The 13,257-nt window shown below is 37.7% G+C and overlaps 1 protein-coding gene across 1 annotated transcript in view; it reads right to left on the bottom strand.

Moving 5' to 3' along the window:
- Window positions 1-13,257, bottom strand: part of LOC142600671 (uncharacterized) — a 35,170-nt gene that overhangs the window by 13,293 nt on the left and 8,620 nt on the right. The window contains exons 5-9 of the mRNA XM_075747035.1: window positions 6,703-6,753; window positions 4,710-4,787; window positions 1,548-1,684; window positions 869-988; window positions 315-345 (exon numbers count right to left, since the gene is read on the bottom strand). Coding sequence (XP_075603150.1) covers window positions 315-345; window positions 869-988; window positions 1,548-1,684; window positions 4,710-4,787; window positions 6,703-6,753 — 417 coding nt within the window. The remainder of the gene's footprint in view (window positions 1-314; window positions 346-868; window positions 989-1,547; window positions 1,685-4,709; window positions 4,788-6,702; window positions 6,754-13,257) is intronic.

The raw sequence follows: 13,257 nt of genomic DNA, 5'->3' as shown, positions 1-13,257 counted from the left end.
AACTTATTCAGAGAAACCCATCAAATACCATTTTTCCATACTTTTTCACTTTCCTTGATTACTGTAGTTATCTGAGATACCTCCAGAACCAAGCAGTTAAAAAATGTTTAAGAAACACTGCGAGTCTGGCAATTCCTTTCTTCCCTCATTTCAAATTCACAAAAACTGGAAAATCTCTGAAAAGGAAACATCTTGCACTATTACAAGTTGAACATTTTAAATCAGTCAAATCCTTTGAGTTCAACTACTAATTCAAATTAGGTCAAATATCAATTACATCAAATCTATTACATTCAAGTAATTCACAGACTTACGTGAGGTACTTGGTCTTATGTAACCTTCAATCTAGGAACAGAAATAGTTTTGTATTAGATTTTCTGACTAAAATTTCGCAACAGCAGTCTCTACTGCAACTGCCATTAGAAATGGAACAAGTACTGTTATTTATCCCAGGATAGTGTAGCCCATAATTTTATAGATCTATAATCTTGTCAATATAAATGAAATTTGAGAGAAAATTTGCTTACATTTGAGAAAATTTCAGTTTCAAAAATTAAAAATCACTGAAGCAAAGCACTAAAATTTCTGCATCACTGAATTCAGACTGAACATTTTCTACCTAAAAACTTAACTTCTTAAAAATAAACAACTTTGTTTTTTCAGAGGAATTTCAAGACTACTGTTCTTTTCCTCAGATTTTTTAGGGCAACTTTTAATTAAGTCTTAGTTCAATTTACTACTACATTTCCTAGAAAGACACAGAAATTTAACAAGCTAAGTAAATTTTAAAAGTACTCCTGACAAAGTCAAACATAAATGCACTGATAAAAGACACAGTACTGGATACTTTACATTTACTTTCAATTACCTTATACATTTTTAATCCTTCAGTCTTCTCTAGCTCTCCTGCTATCCGTCTGAGAAATGAGACTTTGCATTCTTTTACATCTGTTGTCTTTCTCTTCATTTTATCTGGAAATTCTTTAGACTGTTGATAAAAACAGCTTGAAACAGTCAGTATCAAAATTCATCACAATATTAAAAGATTGGCACATTTCACCTTTTGGATGAGCTTGCGAAAGACTGGTAAACATCGTTTTGAACATTATGAGCTATTTTTTTTCTTTGTAACACAAGTAATTAAATTTTAATGTTAAAGTTGCTCAAGCAGTCTTCAAAACAGAAAATGGATACTATGCAAAGCTTGCTACCAACAGGTAACATGCTCTGCTCCATATCCAACAACGCTATGGACATGCTGAGGAATAAGAACGAACTATAACGTTCTAGGAACCTGATCCTGGAGGCAATCAAAACACTTTGGAACAGACTTTGAGCAGATATAGACACACACCAGAGATCACACTTCCTCAATAGCTCACAGCTTCATAGCTATTCATGTTGATCTGATCCATGAAGAGTCAACCATACAAGTTTTAGCAATTTGTCATATGGGGGTTTAAACTTCAAACTTGACGTAAGTATTTACAGAAAAATAAGGGAGTATCTTAAAGCAATCGTGATCAAAATGCATCAAAATTACTCACGATGTATGCTCTTCTGTGTTTATACCCACTAAGATGTTCTATCATAGGTGCCATCTCTGTATTAAACCCACACAGCTTGCACTCATAATGTGGTTCTTTTCTTCCTTCAAATCTGATTTCAACCACATGTTCTAAACCTGTAAAAGAAAGAGTTACAAATATCTATATTTTAGTATAGACTACTATAAACAAATGTATTCTCTTCAATGTTGCTCATTAAAAGCCAAAATTAATAAATAAAAGCATTCCATTTTCAGAATATCAACACTTCTTCAGGATCACAAGGATCAGACATTATCCACATCAGTTAAATTTCTCTCTTTACAATGCTTTATTCTGAAAGGAAAAACACTGCCTATGGCAGATTTGCAAGCCCACCAAAACAAAGTATTTCATGTACTTTTTTCCTGCCTGGGATATTTTTAAGAAACTAAGAAAGAGCCTTCCATTCAATACAGTCATGTAAGAGAATTCATGGAGAACTGCATATAGAAAAGAGAATTAGAATAGGAAATGCCACACAAACGTCTATATTAAAAAACTGCATTTCAACTATTTAGTCAAACATAATTTGGACAGTGTCCAAGTAGCACAAAGCACATGTAGGAAAGACAATAATCACTTCACAAAACCGAGTCCTTCATAATCCAAAAATCTTCCATAAACTTGTAAGAATTACAGGAATGAAAATGGGAATTTTCTTTGTTTTTCCTAGAGATGACAGAAAGACTATGTCTTAGAAGTATTCAGAAATCTCTAAGTTTGAGGCTTATACCTAGCATGAGAAGTTTTACTCTGAACAGCTTCAATGTAACAACTTTATAAGCAGCTTAAAACAAATAGGAAAAACCTGCAGCTGTTCCCTATTATCATATTTTCCAATACTCTGTATTTGTGATGGGTTGACCCCAGCCAGCAGCCAAGCGCCACACAGCTGCTTGCTTACTCACATACACACCCCTCAGCAGGATTGGAAGAAAATGGGAAGGGCAAAAGCAAGAACATTCATGGGTTGAGATAGTTTAATAGGTGAAGGAAAGAGGGGTGGAAAAAAGCAGAAAAACCCAAAACATCTAAAAACTAGTCACTCAGATCTCCACAACAGACCAATACCCAGCCAGACTCTAAACAGCTACCTTGGAAGTCAACTCCCCCCTCCCCCCTTTTCTTCTTCCTTTACCAAGGTTGTGATTGCTGAGCATGACAGTACATGGTACAGAACATCCTTTTGGCCAGTTTGGGTCAACTGTCCTGGCTGTGTCCCCTCCCAGTCTCCCGCCAACCTCCAGCCTACTCAAGGGGTGAGGACCCAGAGTGGGGGGAAAAAAAAAAAAAAAAAAAAGACAATTTGCACTGCTCAGCAACAGCCAAAACACTGCTCTGTTATCGACACTGTTTTGGTCACAAATCCAAAACATACAGGCTGCTATGAAGAAATTCAACTCCATCTCAGACCCACCACAGTATTATACTGCTAAATCTTAACTCTGAAAATAAACTATCACTAAATGAACTGAGTATACAAAAAAGTAACACTTTGCTATTCACCCTTTTCTATTAAAAATGCTTATAATAATAAATTGCTATGCTTTTTAATACTAATACTGTAGGTAGAGTAACAGCAAGACAATTCACTAAACACATAAATTCTCTGGTAATACTAGGAAGTTTGCTACGCAGCTTTTCATCAGGGAATGTATTTCTCTAGGCATATACTAGGAACACTAATGCCACTGACAAGCATCATTGCCTATCCTCTCCTAAGGGTTGCTTAATCTAACAATTAGTAAGAAAATAAACCTTAAAATTCATCTCATCACTTTTAGTATTCCCAAAGATGGCAAGAAAAAATCTCTCACTACACAGAAAAACCTGTATATCCTACCAAATGGAAAACCACAAAGAATCACCAGATGACAAGGCACCACTGGCACAAAGTCCAGCTGGAGGCCAGTAGCTAGCAGTGTACCCCAAGGGTCAATACTGGGTCCAGTCCTGTTTAACATCTTCATTAATAATCTGGATGATGGGGCAGAACATACCCTCAGCAAGTTTGCTGATGCCACAAAACTGAGAGGGATGGCTGATACACCAGAGGGTTGTGCTGCCTTCCAGAGGGACCTCGACAGGCTGGAGAACTGGGCTAACAGGAACATTGGGCAGTTCAGCAAGGGGAACTGCAAAGTCCTGAGCTGGGGAGGAACAACCCGAGGCACCAGTACATGCTGGGGGCTGACCAGCTGGAAAGCAGCTTGGCAGAAAAGGACCTGGGTGGACACCAAGTTGAAGATGAGCCAGCAATGGGCCCTTATGGCCAAGAAGGTTAATGATATCCTGAGCTGCACAAGGAGGAGTGTTCCCAGCAGGCTGGAGGACATGATCCATCCTCTCCACTCAGCATCAGTAGGGTCATGTCTGGAGCATTGTGTTGAGTTCTGGGCTTCCCAGTACAAGAGATATGGACATACAGAGGGCCATGCAGATGATGAAGGCACTGGAGCATCTCTCCTGTGAGGAAAGGCTGAGAGAGCTGGGACTGTTTAGCTTGCAGAAGAAGAGCCTCAGAGGGGATCTCATCAGCATGCAGAAATACCTGAAGGGAAGGAGCAAAGAGGGAGCCAGGCTCTTTTCAGTGGTGTCCAGTGACAGGACAAGAGGCAATAGGCACAAACTGAAATGCAGGAGATGCTCTCTGAACATCAGGAAACACCTTTGACTGTGAGGGTGACTGAACAGTGGCACAGGTTTCCCTGAGAGGTTGTGGAATTTCACACCTTGGAGATACTCAAAAGCCATCTGGACACTGTCCTGGGCAACCTGCTTTGGGTGACCTTGCTTGAGCAGGGGATTGAGATCAGATGACCTCCAGAGGTCCCTTCCAACATCAACGATTCTGTAATCTGTGAAAAGCTTCTTTACTAAGATGGCTCCTTTAGGAATGAGTTGTCTAACAATTAAGGTGTATAAAAGAGGTAGCTTTTGTAGTACTCAATGCAATAAGCTAAACTTTAAAAGGTATAAAAGGTAAGATATAGCCCATAAATTATTCAATATATTTACAGAAAATGAAACAATATCTAAAATTCCACCTTTTATTTCAAAACAAGCGCCATTTAGTCACAAATTCAAAGACATACCATTTAGAAAACAAAAAAAACATACCAACTAGAGGTTCTTCTCTTTTGGGATCATTCATAAAATCCTTCAGACAGGTTATGTCCTTTCTGAGTCCTCTCTTCACTAAAGTAAAAAATATACACATAAAGAGATATTACACATTAGAAAGTTTGCACATTATTTCTACGAAGGAGAAATTCTTAAAGGAGTTTCTAATCGAGACAAAATTAATTTTCACTCTGAAATGCATAAGGAAAACAGGCAAAAACTCAGTCACTAAAAGACTCCAATGCTGTTTTCCATAACAATTTTACACGCGAGGAATTGATGTCTTCAAGAAGAGAACCAAATAAGCAAAACAGACCTTCTAACACAATCCAATGTACTGAGGAAAGATACTAAGTTCAAATTCATAGCATGCCCCAGACCATGTCAGTTCTCATTAAAAGGAAAAAAAAAAAAAAGCCAAGCCACCAACCTCCTTCTTCCCCTAAAACCCTAATAATACTCATATAGCATACGGAGACTGCTTGTTTGGAGTCTAAACTTCAAGAGTCATACTGCCTTCAGTCTAATAAAGAACACATAATCTTCACTGATATAGCAAACATCTCTTGTACTCTGTGCAGACCAGAAGCTGCACAACCACAGTTAGTATGTTCCTGAGCCTGAACTAGCAGTGTTTCAATCAGGGCTGTATCTCACTCCTCACTGGGTTTTAACAGCTTGGGGTTTGCATTGCCTAAAACACTTTTAAAGTATTCAACTTGAAGCACCAGCAGAGTTCAGCTAAATGTATCCACAAAATAATCTCAAAGAGGCATTAAGTGTATTCAAGTGTTGGCCATTATAAAAGAGCATGCTGACGTGTTAAAATATGTATTTTTAATCCGAGGAAAAAAATTGCAGAAATAGAAGTCATCTTCCTAATTACACACAGCTGTATTTTAACTGACTGATTATTTTCGTAAGAGTTGTAAACACTGCCAGTTTCTTCAAATTGGAGCAAACAAGCATAAATACCACAAGCTCTGAACAGTATGTTACTGTATTCTTTCCCCCTAGGGTGCCAGGTTATGGTTTAAAAACAAACAAACAAGACTTCAGGATAGGGAATTCCATGCTTGTTCTTAAATATTCATTCCATCGGCAATATGCTTGTGCTGCCATCAAGTCAAACTCCATGGGTGCATATACACCAAAAAAAAAAAATCACAAAGTTCCAGCATTAATTTATATGGAAAACCTCTTATAATTTAATTGTGGTAGAAAAAAACCTGATGGAATGACTCCTACCATGGGAACAGTGTGGCTTGTTCCCACCAAAACTTCAGTCTTGTTAAAAATCTTTCTCTGTTATTTCAGTTTTTATCTGAGATGACATGCAGCAGTAGCACAGCATGACAAAGGTGATGTGTAAACACATCACAGATTTGTGTGCCTGTACAGTGGCTCTCAGTGCGAGCTGGCTGTTCAAGCTGACAGCGCTAGGCATGTGGTCTTTTGGGCTTAACATGGAAAGATCCATGCAGAAAAGAAGTTAACAGTCTCCTCTACAAGGTAATAGTTATTTTCTTCTTGCTTCCTAACACACAGCTGAATATTCTTGTCTTGGTAACATCTTGATAATAAACTGTTAACTTGATTTATATGCTTTTGTTTTGTCAAACTTTCACTGCGTTGTATGTGTATACACATGCATGCTGCAAAATTTTCTATTGAAAACTTTACCAGCTAAAAAAAAATTACCTAGATTAATTGATATTAGATATTATCAACTAATCAGGAAGACAGAAACTATAATGTTTCAAGTTTGAAAGTCGACCTGTGAGAATACTCACAACTTCATATTCTCCTAAAATCTTTTCTTACATAAATTAACCAGTGCACAAAAGAAAAGCAATGGTTCAAATGTTTGGTAACTTGCATTGCTTCTTCCTAACCATAATCAACCACCTGCTTTGGTCATCATTAAAACAAACCCACTGATTTCAAAGTTGCACCTGAAAAGGACATTAGCTCATTTATATTCAGCTACCTGGTCTCTGTGTTTCGTACTTCATCGGAGTTCGGACTGGAGCTGGAGGACCTAGGATAATAGTTTGACAGTCAGACTACTTCTCTCACTTGCTTTTATTAAGTACCTAGTAGATCATCCAAAAAAGTTAGAGAATTGAGTTTATCTTCATTTTACAGGTTAATATAGGCTCAGTAAAGCAGTATTCCATCTTGGTATACTTTCCTTTTGAAACTTTACTGCTCTAGGTAAGAAAAAGTCTTCGTTTCCACTCCCCTGCCCCAGCAACGCAATATACCAAACACATGGATGTCACAGAGGCATAAAGTATTCAATTTTTATTTGATTTTTAAGTGTTTTTCAAACTGCCTAGTTATTTTAACTATTGAGTATTGTGCATGACAGTCAATCTGTGTTACAGGTACTCAACAGAAAACTTCTGGTCTAAACATTTAAAGCCTATACACAATCCCAGAAACAATTCATAAAGTCATTAAACCGCATACAGACTAGTATTTTCTTTTACATAGGCTTCTGTACGTATTTTTAATCACTCAGAGCTTCGGAGTGATTTTTTAGATATGCTTTTGTAAAGGTACTTCCACTCCCTTCCTCTGGAACTTCTTTTCCTTGCCCCCCTATTCCCTCAAATCCACAGACACATACACACCACAAGCGTGCTTTAATGATGTTCTCAGTATTTTGTAAATTGCAGCATTCAAGATGTAGTACTCATTTACTGGAAAGAGTGAAACTTTAAACAACGTATTTGCCCATGTGATTCCTATTTTTGAAGTGAAGAAGTTTTCCATAGTCATGGCAAATACAACCATCAATGGTTTTCTCCTCTTTCTGCACAAGATAGGCAACTAAGAGATACATATCAAAGCTGTAACTCAAATCAAAGTTGTAAACATTTTGCAAACAACTCTGCAATATTAACATAAGGGAGGGGTATGATAAAGCATATCACCCCTGATGTCTTATAGTAAGTTATCCATCTTTTTTCAGTAAAAAGCATCAAAGTCTCTAGTAGCATGAACAAAAGAAGATCTCCAGGTACTCTACAAGTACAAAAATTACTTAATTCCAGAGTTGTTCAGTTAGTGCCTAAAGCCCAGGTTAGATTCCAGGTTCAGCATCTGCAGACTGACAACATGGCCAAACGCTAAATGACACAAATAGGCACCTGTGAAATAAGATTTTTAGTGCTTTATTTTCTGTTTACTTTTAGGAACAAATTGTATTTGCAGAGAATTGTACCAGAAACAGTTCACAGTGCAGTCTACCTTAACATGGTTACAGTTTACAAATACAGTCAAGTTAAAAATGAGGCTGCTGTAGCTGCTACTATCACCAAAGGTAGCAGCTTGGGGGTTGGAGGGTTTGGGCTTTGTTGTTTGGTTGGTTTTTTTAACGGCAACAGCACATAGCAATTATCATTGCTGCCTGCAAAATTTTAACAAAAGCAATTATGATCTTGAAGAGACTCTCCCATTCAGCAACAGCATGTTTCCAGGCTAACATTTAATTCACGTTTATTAGCCACATTGCTTTGTAATGCTATTAATAATGTAAGTTCTGTTTCTTAAGCATCTCAAAATGAAGAAACAACAGTATTTTCCTTTAAAGCATATCAGACTGATCAATGACCTGAAAATCAGCTAGACTGCCAGGCTCAAAGAGCAACAATCAACAGCCCAGCCTCTTGGTGTTCAGTAAGGAGCAGACTACCCCAAAGACCGATTCCAGGACCCACAATGATTAACATAATCATCAATAACCCGGCTGAGGATGCACAGAACACCCTCAGCAAATTCACAGACAAGAGTAATTCAGGGGATACAACCAATATCACAGCTTGGACCTTGGGAACGTTAAGGATTAAAGAAACCTTTAGAAACACAAAGCGTAGAGTTCTACAGCTGAAATAATCCCATTCATGAGTACGGGCTGGGATCCGGCTGACTGAGCAGCTGCACTGTCAAAAAGAACCTCAGAGTTATGATGAACACTAAGCTGAATACTGGCCAAAAGCACGTCTCCCGTAAACCAGGTGAGCTCCCTGCTGAGATACTGCACAAATAGCAGACTTCAGAATATCTTATCCTCCAATATTTGGGATGGTTTGGGATTTGTGAGGCTGTCTAGTTCCATCCTTCTTCAATTCAAGTGGGATGTGGAGAAACCAGAGAAGGTCCAACAGAAGGGCTACCAAGACAAACAACGCAGGGCAAACAACTTATGAGAACAGGTTTGGGAACTAGACTTGCTTAGTGTGGTAAAGTGGAGGCCAGGAGAAGATCTAATAGTATGGATACCTGAACAGCAGCTACAACGATGAGTCAAGCCCTTTGCGGACATGACAAGAGCATAACAAGTAACAGTCAAGAATAACTACTTAGGAGGCACAGATTAGATGTTAGGATAAAAGTCCTCTAAGACAGAGGAGCAACTACAGACTGATTAAACACAGGTAGCAGATTCTCCGCCCCTGGAGAACTTAAAGACTTCAGTAAGCAAGTGATGATCCAGCACTGGCAGTAGTCCTGTTTCAATCAGGAAGTTTGGAAGTCACCTAATCAGTCTCAGGAAAACCCTTCCAACTAATGATTTTATTTAGTAAGGGAGATTTTCCAGATACTAGTTATCTATATGAACAAAAAAAAAAAAAAATCCCTTTTCTTTTAGTATTCAGTGACACTGTGCTGAAGATCTATATAAGTATTTGTAATGCACACACATTCCTAATGACTGCCAGAAATAAAACAGCTATGTTTCAAAACTTAAGGACAGTTTCACTGTCGACTTGTTATTCATCGGCAACAAAGTAGTACCAGACTCAACACTGCAGATTCACTTTTAAGTACGAGAAGTGAAGTGCACAAAGACTACATTCCATTGTATGGGGGAACTCACCAAGAGAAAGGTGGTAAGTAGTGCTCTGTCTTAGCACTTCTACCATTACAATTTCTGAAACATTTTCTCTTCTAGTCTGTAACTTAGAAGAGAACTTCCAGTTGTCCTTTCTTTGAAAAAGCAGCAGTAGTTTTACACGCCAAAACCTTATGCATACCAATCAATGCTTGACAGACACTGAGCATGGAGGGATATGTTAAAATAAATGCATTTATCTTCTGTTATAAAGCTGAAATGCTGATCAGGATAGTGATACAGTTGTCACTGGTGAACCCAAGGCAGAATACATGACATTTGTGCTTTCACTGGAGGAAGAACTTGTAGTCAGAGCTATTAAATAAATGCAGCTTATCTTCCGATCTCATTCTTCCCCTTGTCTCTGTGCTTTAGAGAATGACCATAATGAAGTTTTCTTTACTCTAGTGCTAAAGGTTTTAAGTTGAAGAAGGTAGACGCAGGTTACTAGATCCAGCAATTAAACACCCTATAACATCCCTCATTACACTTTTCAATACTTCTCATTTGTATTGTTGCAAGAGAAGTACTGCAAGCTAACCCTGTATCTTCATGTAATGCAAGAAAAATTCCACAGGCTGTGCAAAACATCTCCATTAATTTACTGTTCTTTGTGCCAAATCAATATCACCAATAGAGCTAAACAGCCCAGAAATGGCTTTAACAGGGCTTATACTCTATACTATGCCTCCTATCTGAGCTGCCTCATTTTAGTAGGAAACCACTGGATTTTTGCTATTGCCCAGGGAAAATTTGCCTAACATATACTGGTATTCCCTCACCATTTAATGTCTATTCCCCTCCTTGTCCCTGAACACATAGGTGCAACTGCCTCAATGAGTGCTGAAAGAAGTGTTCCATCTGTCCAATTATATCATTGTACAAAAATCATGACAAATTTATATATCTTAACCGAGCTTTGATTTAGCTCTCAGAGTCCTAAAACTTCAGCGTCTTCTCTTCCCACATCTTCCATTAAGCTGTTCTCCTCCGAACTTGCTAGAGAACAAGCAAAAAACCACCCCAGATACTTTTGTGGTAATGACTGGATTGGATAACTGGCTGATAGTTTTGCCATATGGAAACTTGCATGGAATCCAAATGTCTTTCTTACAGAAGCTGGTATTCCTCCAAACACAATCATCTGGAAACAAATGCATTTCCTGACTTAACTGACTTCAAAGCCAACAAGATCATACAGTTAAACAGTCAAGTTGCTCACACCCATCACTTCTGGATTATGAACAGTTACTTTTGATGAATTCAGAGAGGATTCTGTACATAGCACATCTCATTTGAAAGCCCTCAGAATCAAAATAATTTGTCTTTTTTAGTTTTGGTTTACAAGCAATAGTAGCATTGGTGGTGGTCTCCATACTGACAAAGGAACTTTTTTTTTTTAATTCTGTAGCAATGAAGAAATGGCATATGTTGGTGTAAAACATTTTAAACATGTCAAACCTCATCCTCTAAAGTACCTGTTCTTTAGACAGTGTACATTCCAGATACTTGTCAAGTTTTGTCCCAAGTGATTTCCAAGAAAATTCATCCTTCATTTTGAAAATACCCATGTATTTTTGTTCCTAGCTCTTTGAACTCCAGCTCTGTGAACATGCTACCACATTTCACTCTCACTGGAGTATTTGATAACATGAATATTAGAATAAGACTGCAGATCCAGCAGCAATAACACAAGCATCTCATTAATTTATATCCTGAAATAATACTAGATTCATACTTTTCATAGTGCATCTAATTTAAGAATATCCATACTTTCCATGCTCACTCACAAGACTTCACTACACCACAAATGCAGTATAGTTTTTGTTCATGCTTACTATAACTGTCTGCAAACTTTAGGAAAAAAAAAAAAAAGGTCAACTATTTAAAATGAAGAAACAGAGACCAAGCAAATTCAGAATTTATTCTTCTGTCTCAGTGACAGAATATAATGAATTTCCGGGATCCACTGGCTCTTGAGGGAGAGTTATTTGTATAATTGGTAATATGTCTCTGGGAGAGTTTTGAGAAGTTCTGCATATATATTGAATATATAATTCTGCATTGCAGTCCTCAAAATGAAGTCTGAATTGCCATCTTTGAAAAGTTATTCAAGTGGAAAGCTTTTCTACCTGTAAAAAAAAAAAAAACCCACACACACCAAAACAAAACACACCACCACAACTAAAACATACAAATAAACTTTATTAGGCCAAATTTCAGCCTCTTTTGGACAAATCCTAACAGTGGCTGGCAAATTGTCATCCCACATCTGGATCTTCAGTGAAACAGAATTCAATATGGATAAAGTAGAATAAAGGAAATATCAACAGTATGAATAATCATTTCATATTAGAAGATGTTGATTGCTTCAAAATGATTACTGAGGCACAGAACTTTCTGGATTAAAGCACATCTTGCAATGCTTCTGACATGGTACCCTCTGATGCTGGGACTCCTCCAGAAGTTAGCTTTAACTTGTTTACCAAAGTTTCATGTCTAGATTCTTCACTTTAATAATCAGATATTTTGATTTGTCTCTTCTTGTTCGGTAAGATATATCACAGTTGATAGATTCTAACCAATGACATTTCCAGAGATGCAGTGTTTATAATGAGTATACATCCTTAACCTGAATTCTTCATGGAACACTGAGTTTGTAGTACATTAAGCAGTACCGTTTTCTACAGGCATAGGTCTTTGCAACAGGCTCCTGTATTCCACCACTCTTCTTACAGTCTCGCTGCCACACCTTCTGTCCTCTTGAATTCAAGTCTCACTTTCTGTCCCGTGCATCCTTTACATTACTCCTCCAAAACAAGATTTTATGGTCTTGAAGCAAGAACCTCTTCAGTTAATAAATATTACTTTGAATGATCCTTTTGACAGGAAATACAAAGAAATCTCTGGAAATTGTCTTCTACTAAAACCACTAGCCCATAGCCAAACAAATCTGTTGTTGTTGCTGAGATATAAATACAATTTTGGACTGCTCAAATCCATTGGATTTTTAGGAGACCTAGATGTTTTCAGAACTCTTGCAGAAATTCTGTCAAGGAGCTTCATTACCAGTATTTCTAAAAAGAGAAGATTTGTACGCAGTACTCATGTTTTGCTTCAGCAGACATCTCATAATTGTTCACACACTTGAATGATATGTCTTGCATTGATATCCTCTTCACATCAAACTACGAGAGCAGTTAAAGCCCATTCTCTTACAAAACGGACTATGACTAGTACTTTTCTAAATCTTCCTCTTGTGTTGATTCTTCAGGGTCCAGTAAGCAGTGAGCTCAGACTGCTGCACTTCCCTCAGTAGAGGATTGAAATCATCACTCTTCTCTGTGCAGATGTGCATCTTCAGGAACCCTTGATCAACTTGGTTCAAAAAGGTTCCAAAGATACTGGGGAACAGACGACAAAGCCAGAATGTAAGCCTTGTTTCTTAGGAGAACAGGCTAAGAAGATAAAGTGGAAGTGAAAGGCTTATTTCTTGTGATGACTGACTGTATAACCATTCTGGTTTTTAATCTGCTCATTGTTTTTTGTAAGTATTCCAATATCTGCAAATGCTCTCCGCTTCCAGTACTTTGAAAATCTTATACGTCATCATCAATGCCTTTACAACAAGATATTCGTTTC

This window comes from Balearica regulorum, chromosome 2, assembly GCF_011004875.1.
Source record: "Balearica regulorum gibbericeps isolate bBalReg1 chromosome 2, bBalReg1.pri, whole genome shotgun sequence".
Taxonomy (NCBI): domain Eukaryota; kingdom Metazoa; phylum Chordata; class Aves; order Gruiformes; family Gruidae; genus Balearica; species Balearica regulorum.
This window is presented reverse-complemented; position numbering and strand designations above follow the sequence as displayed.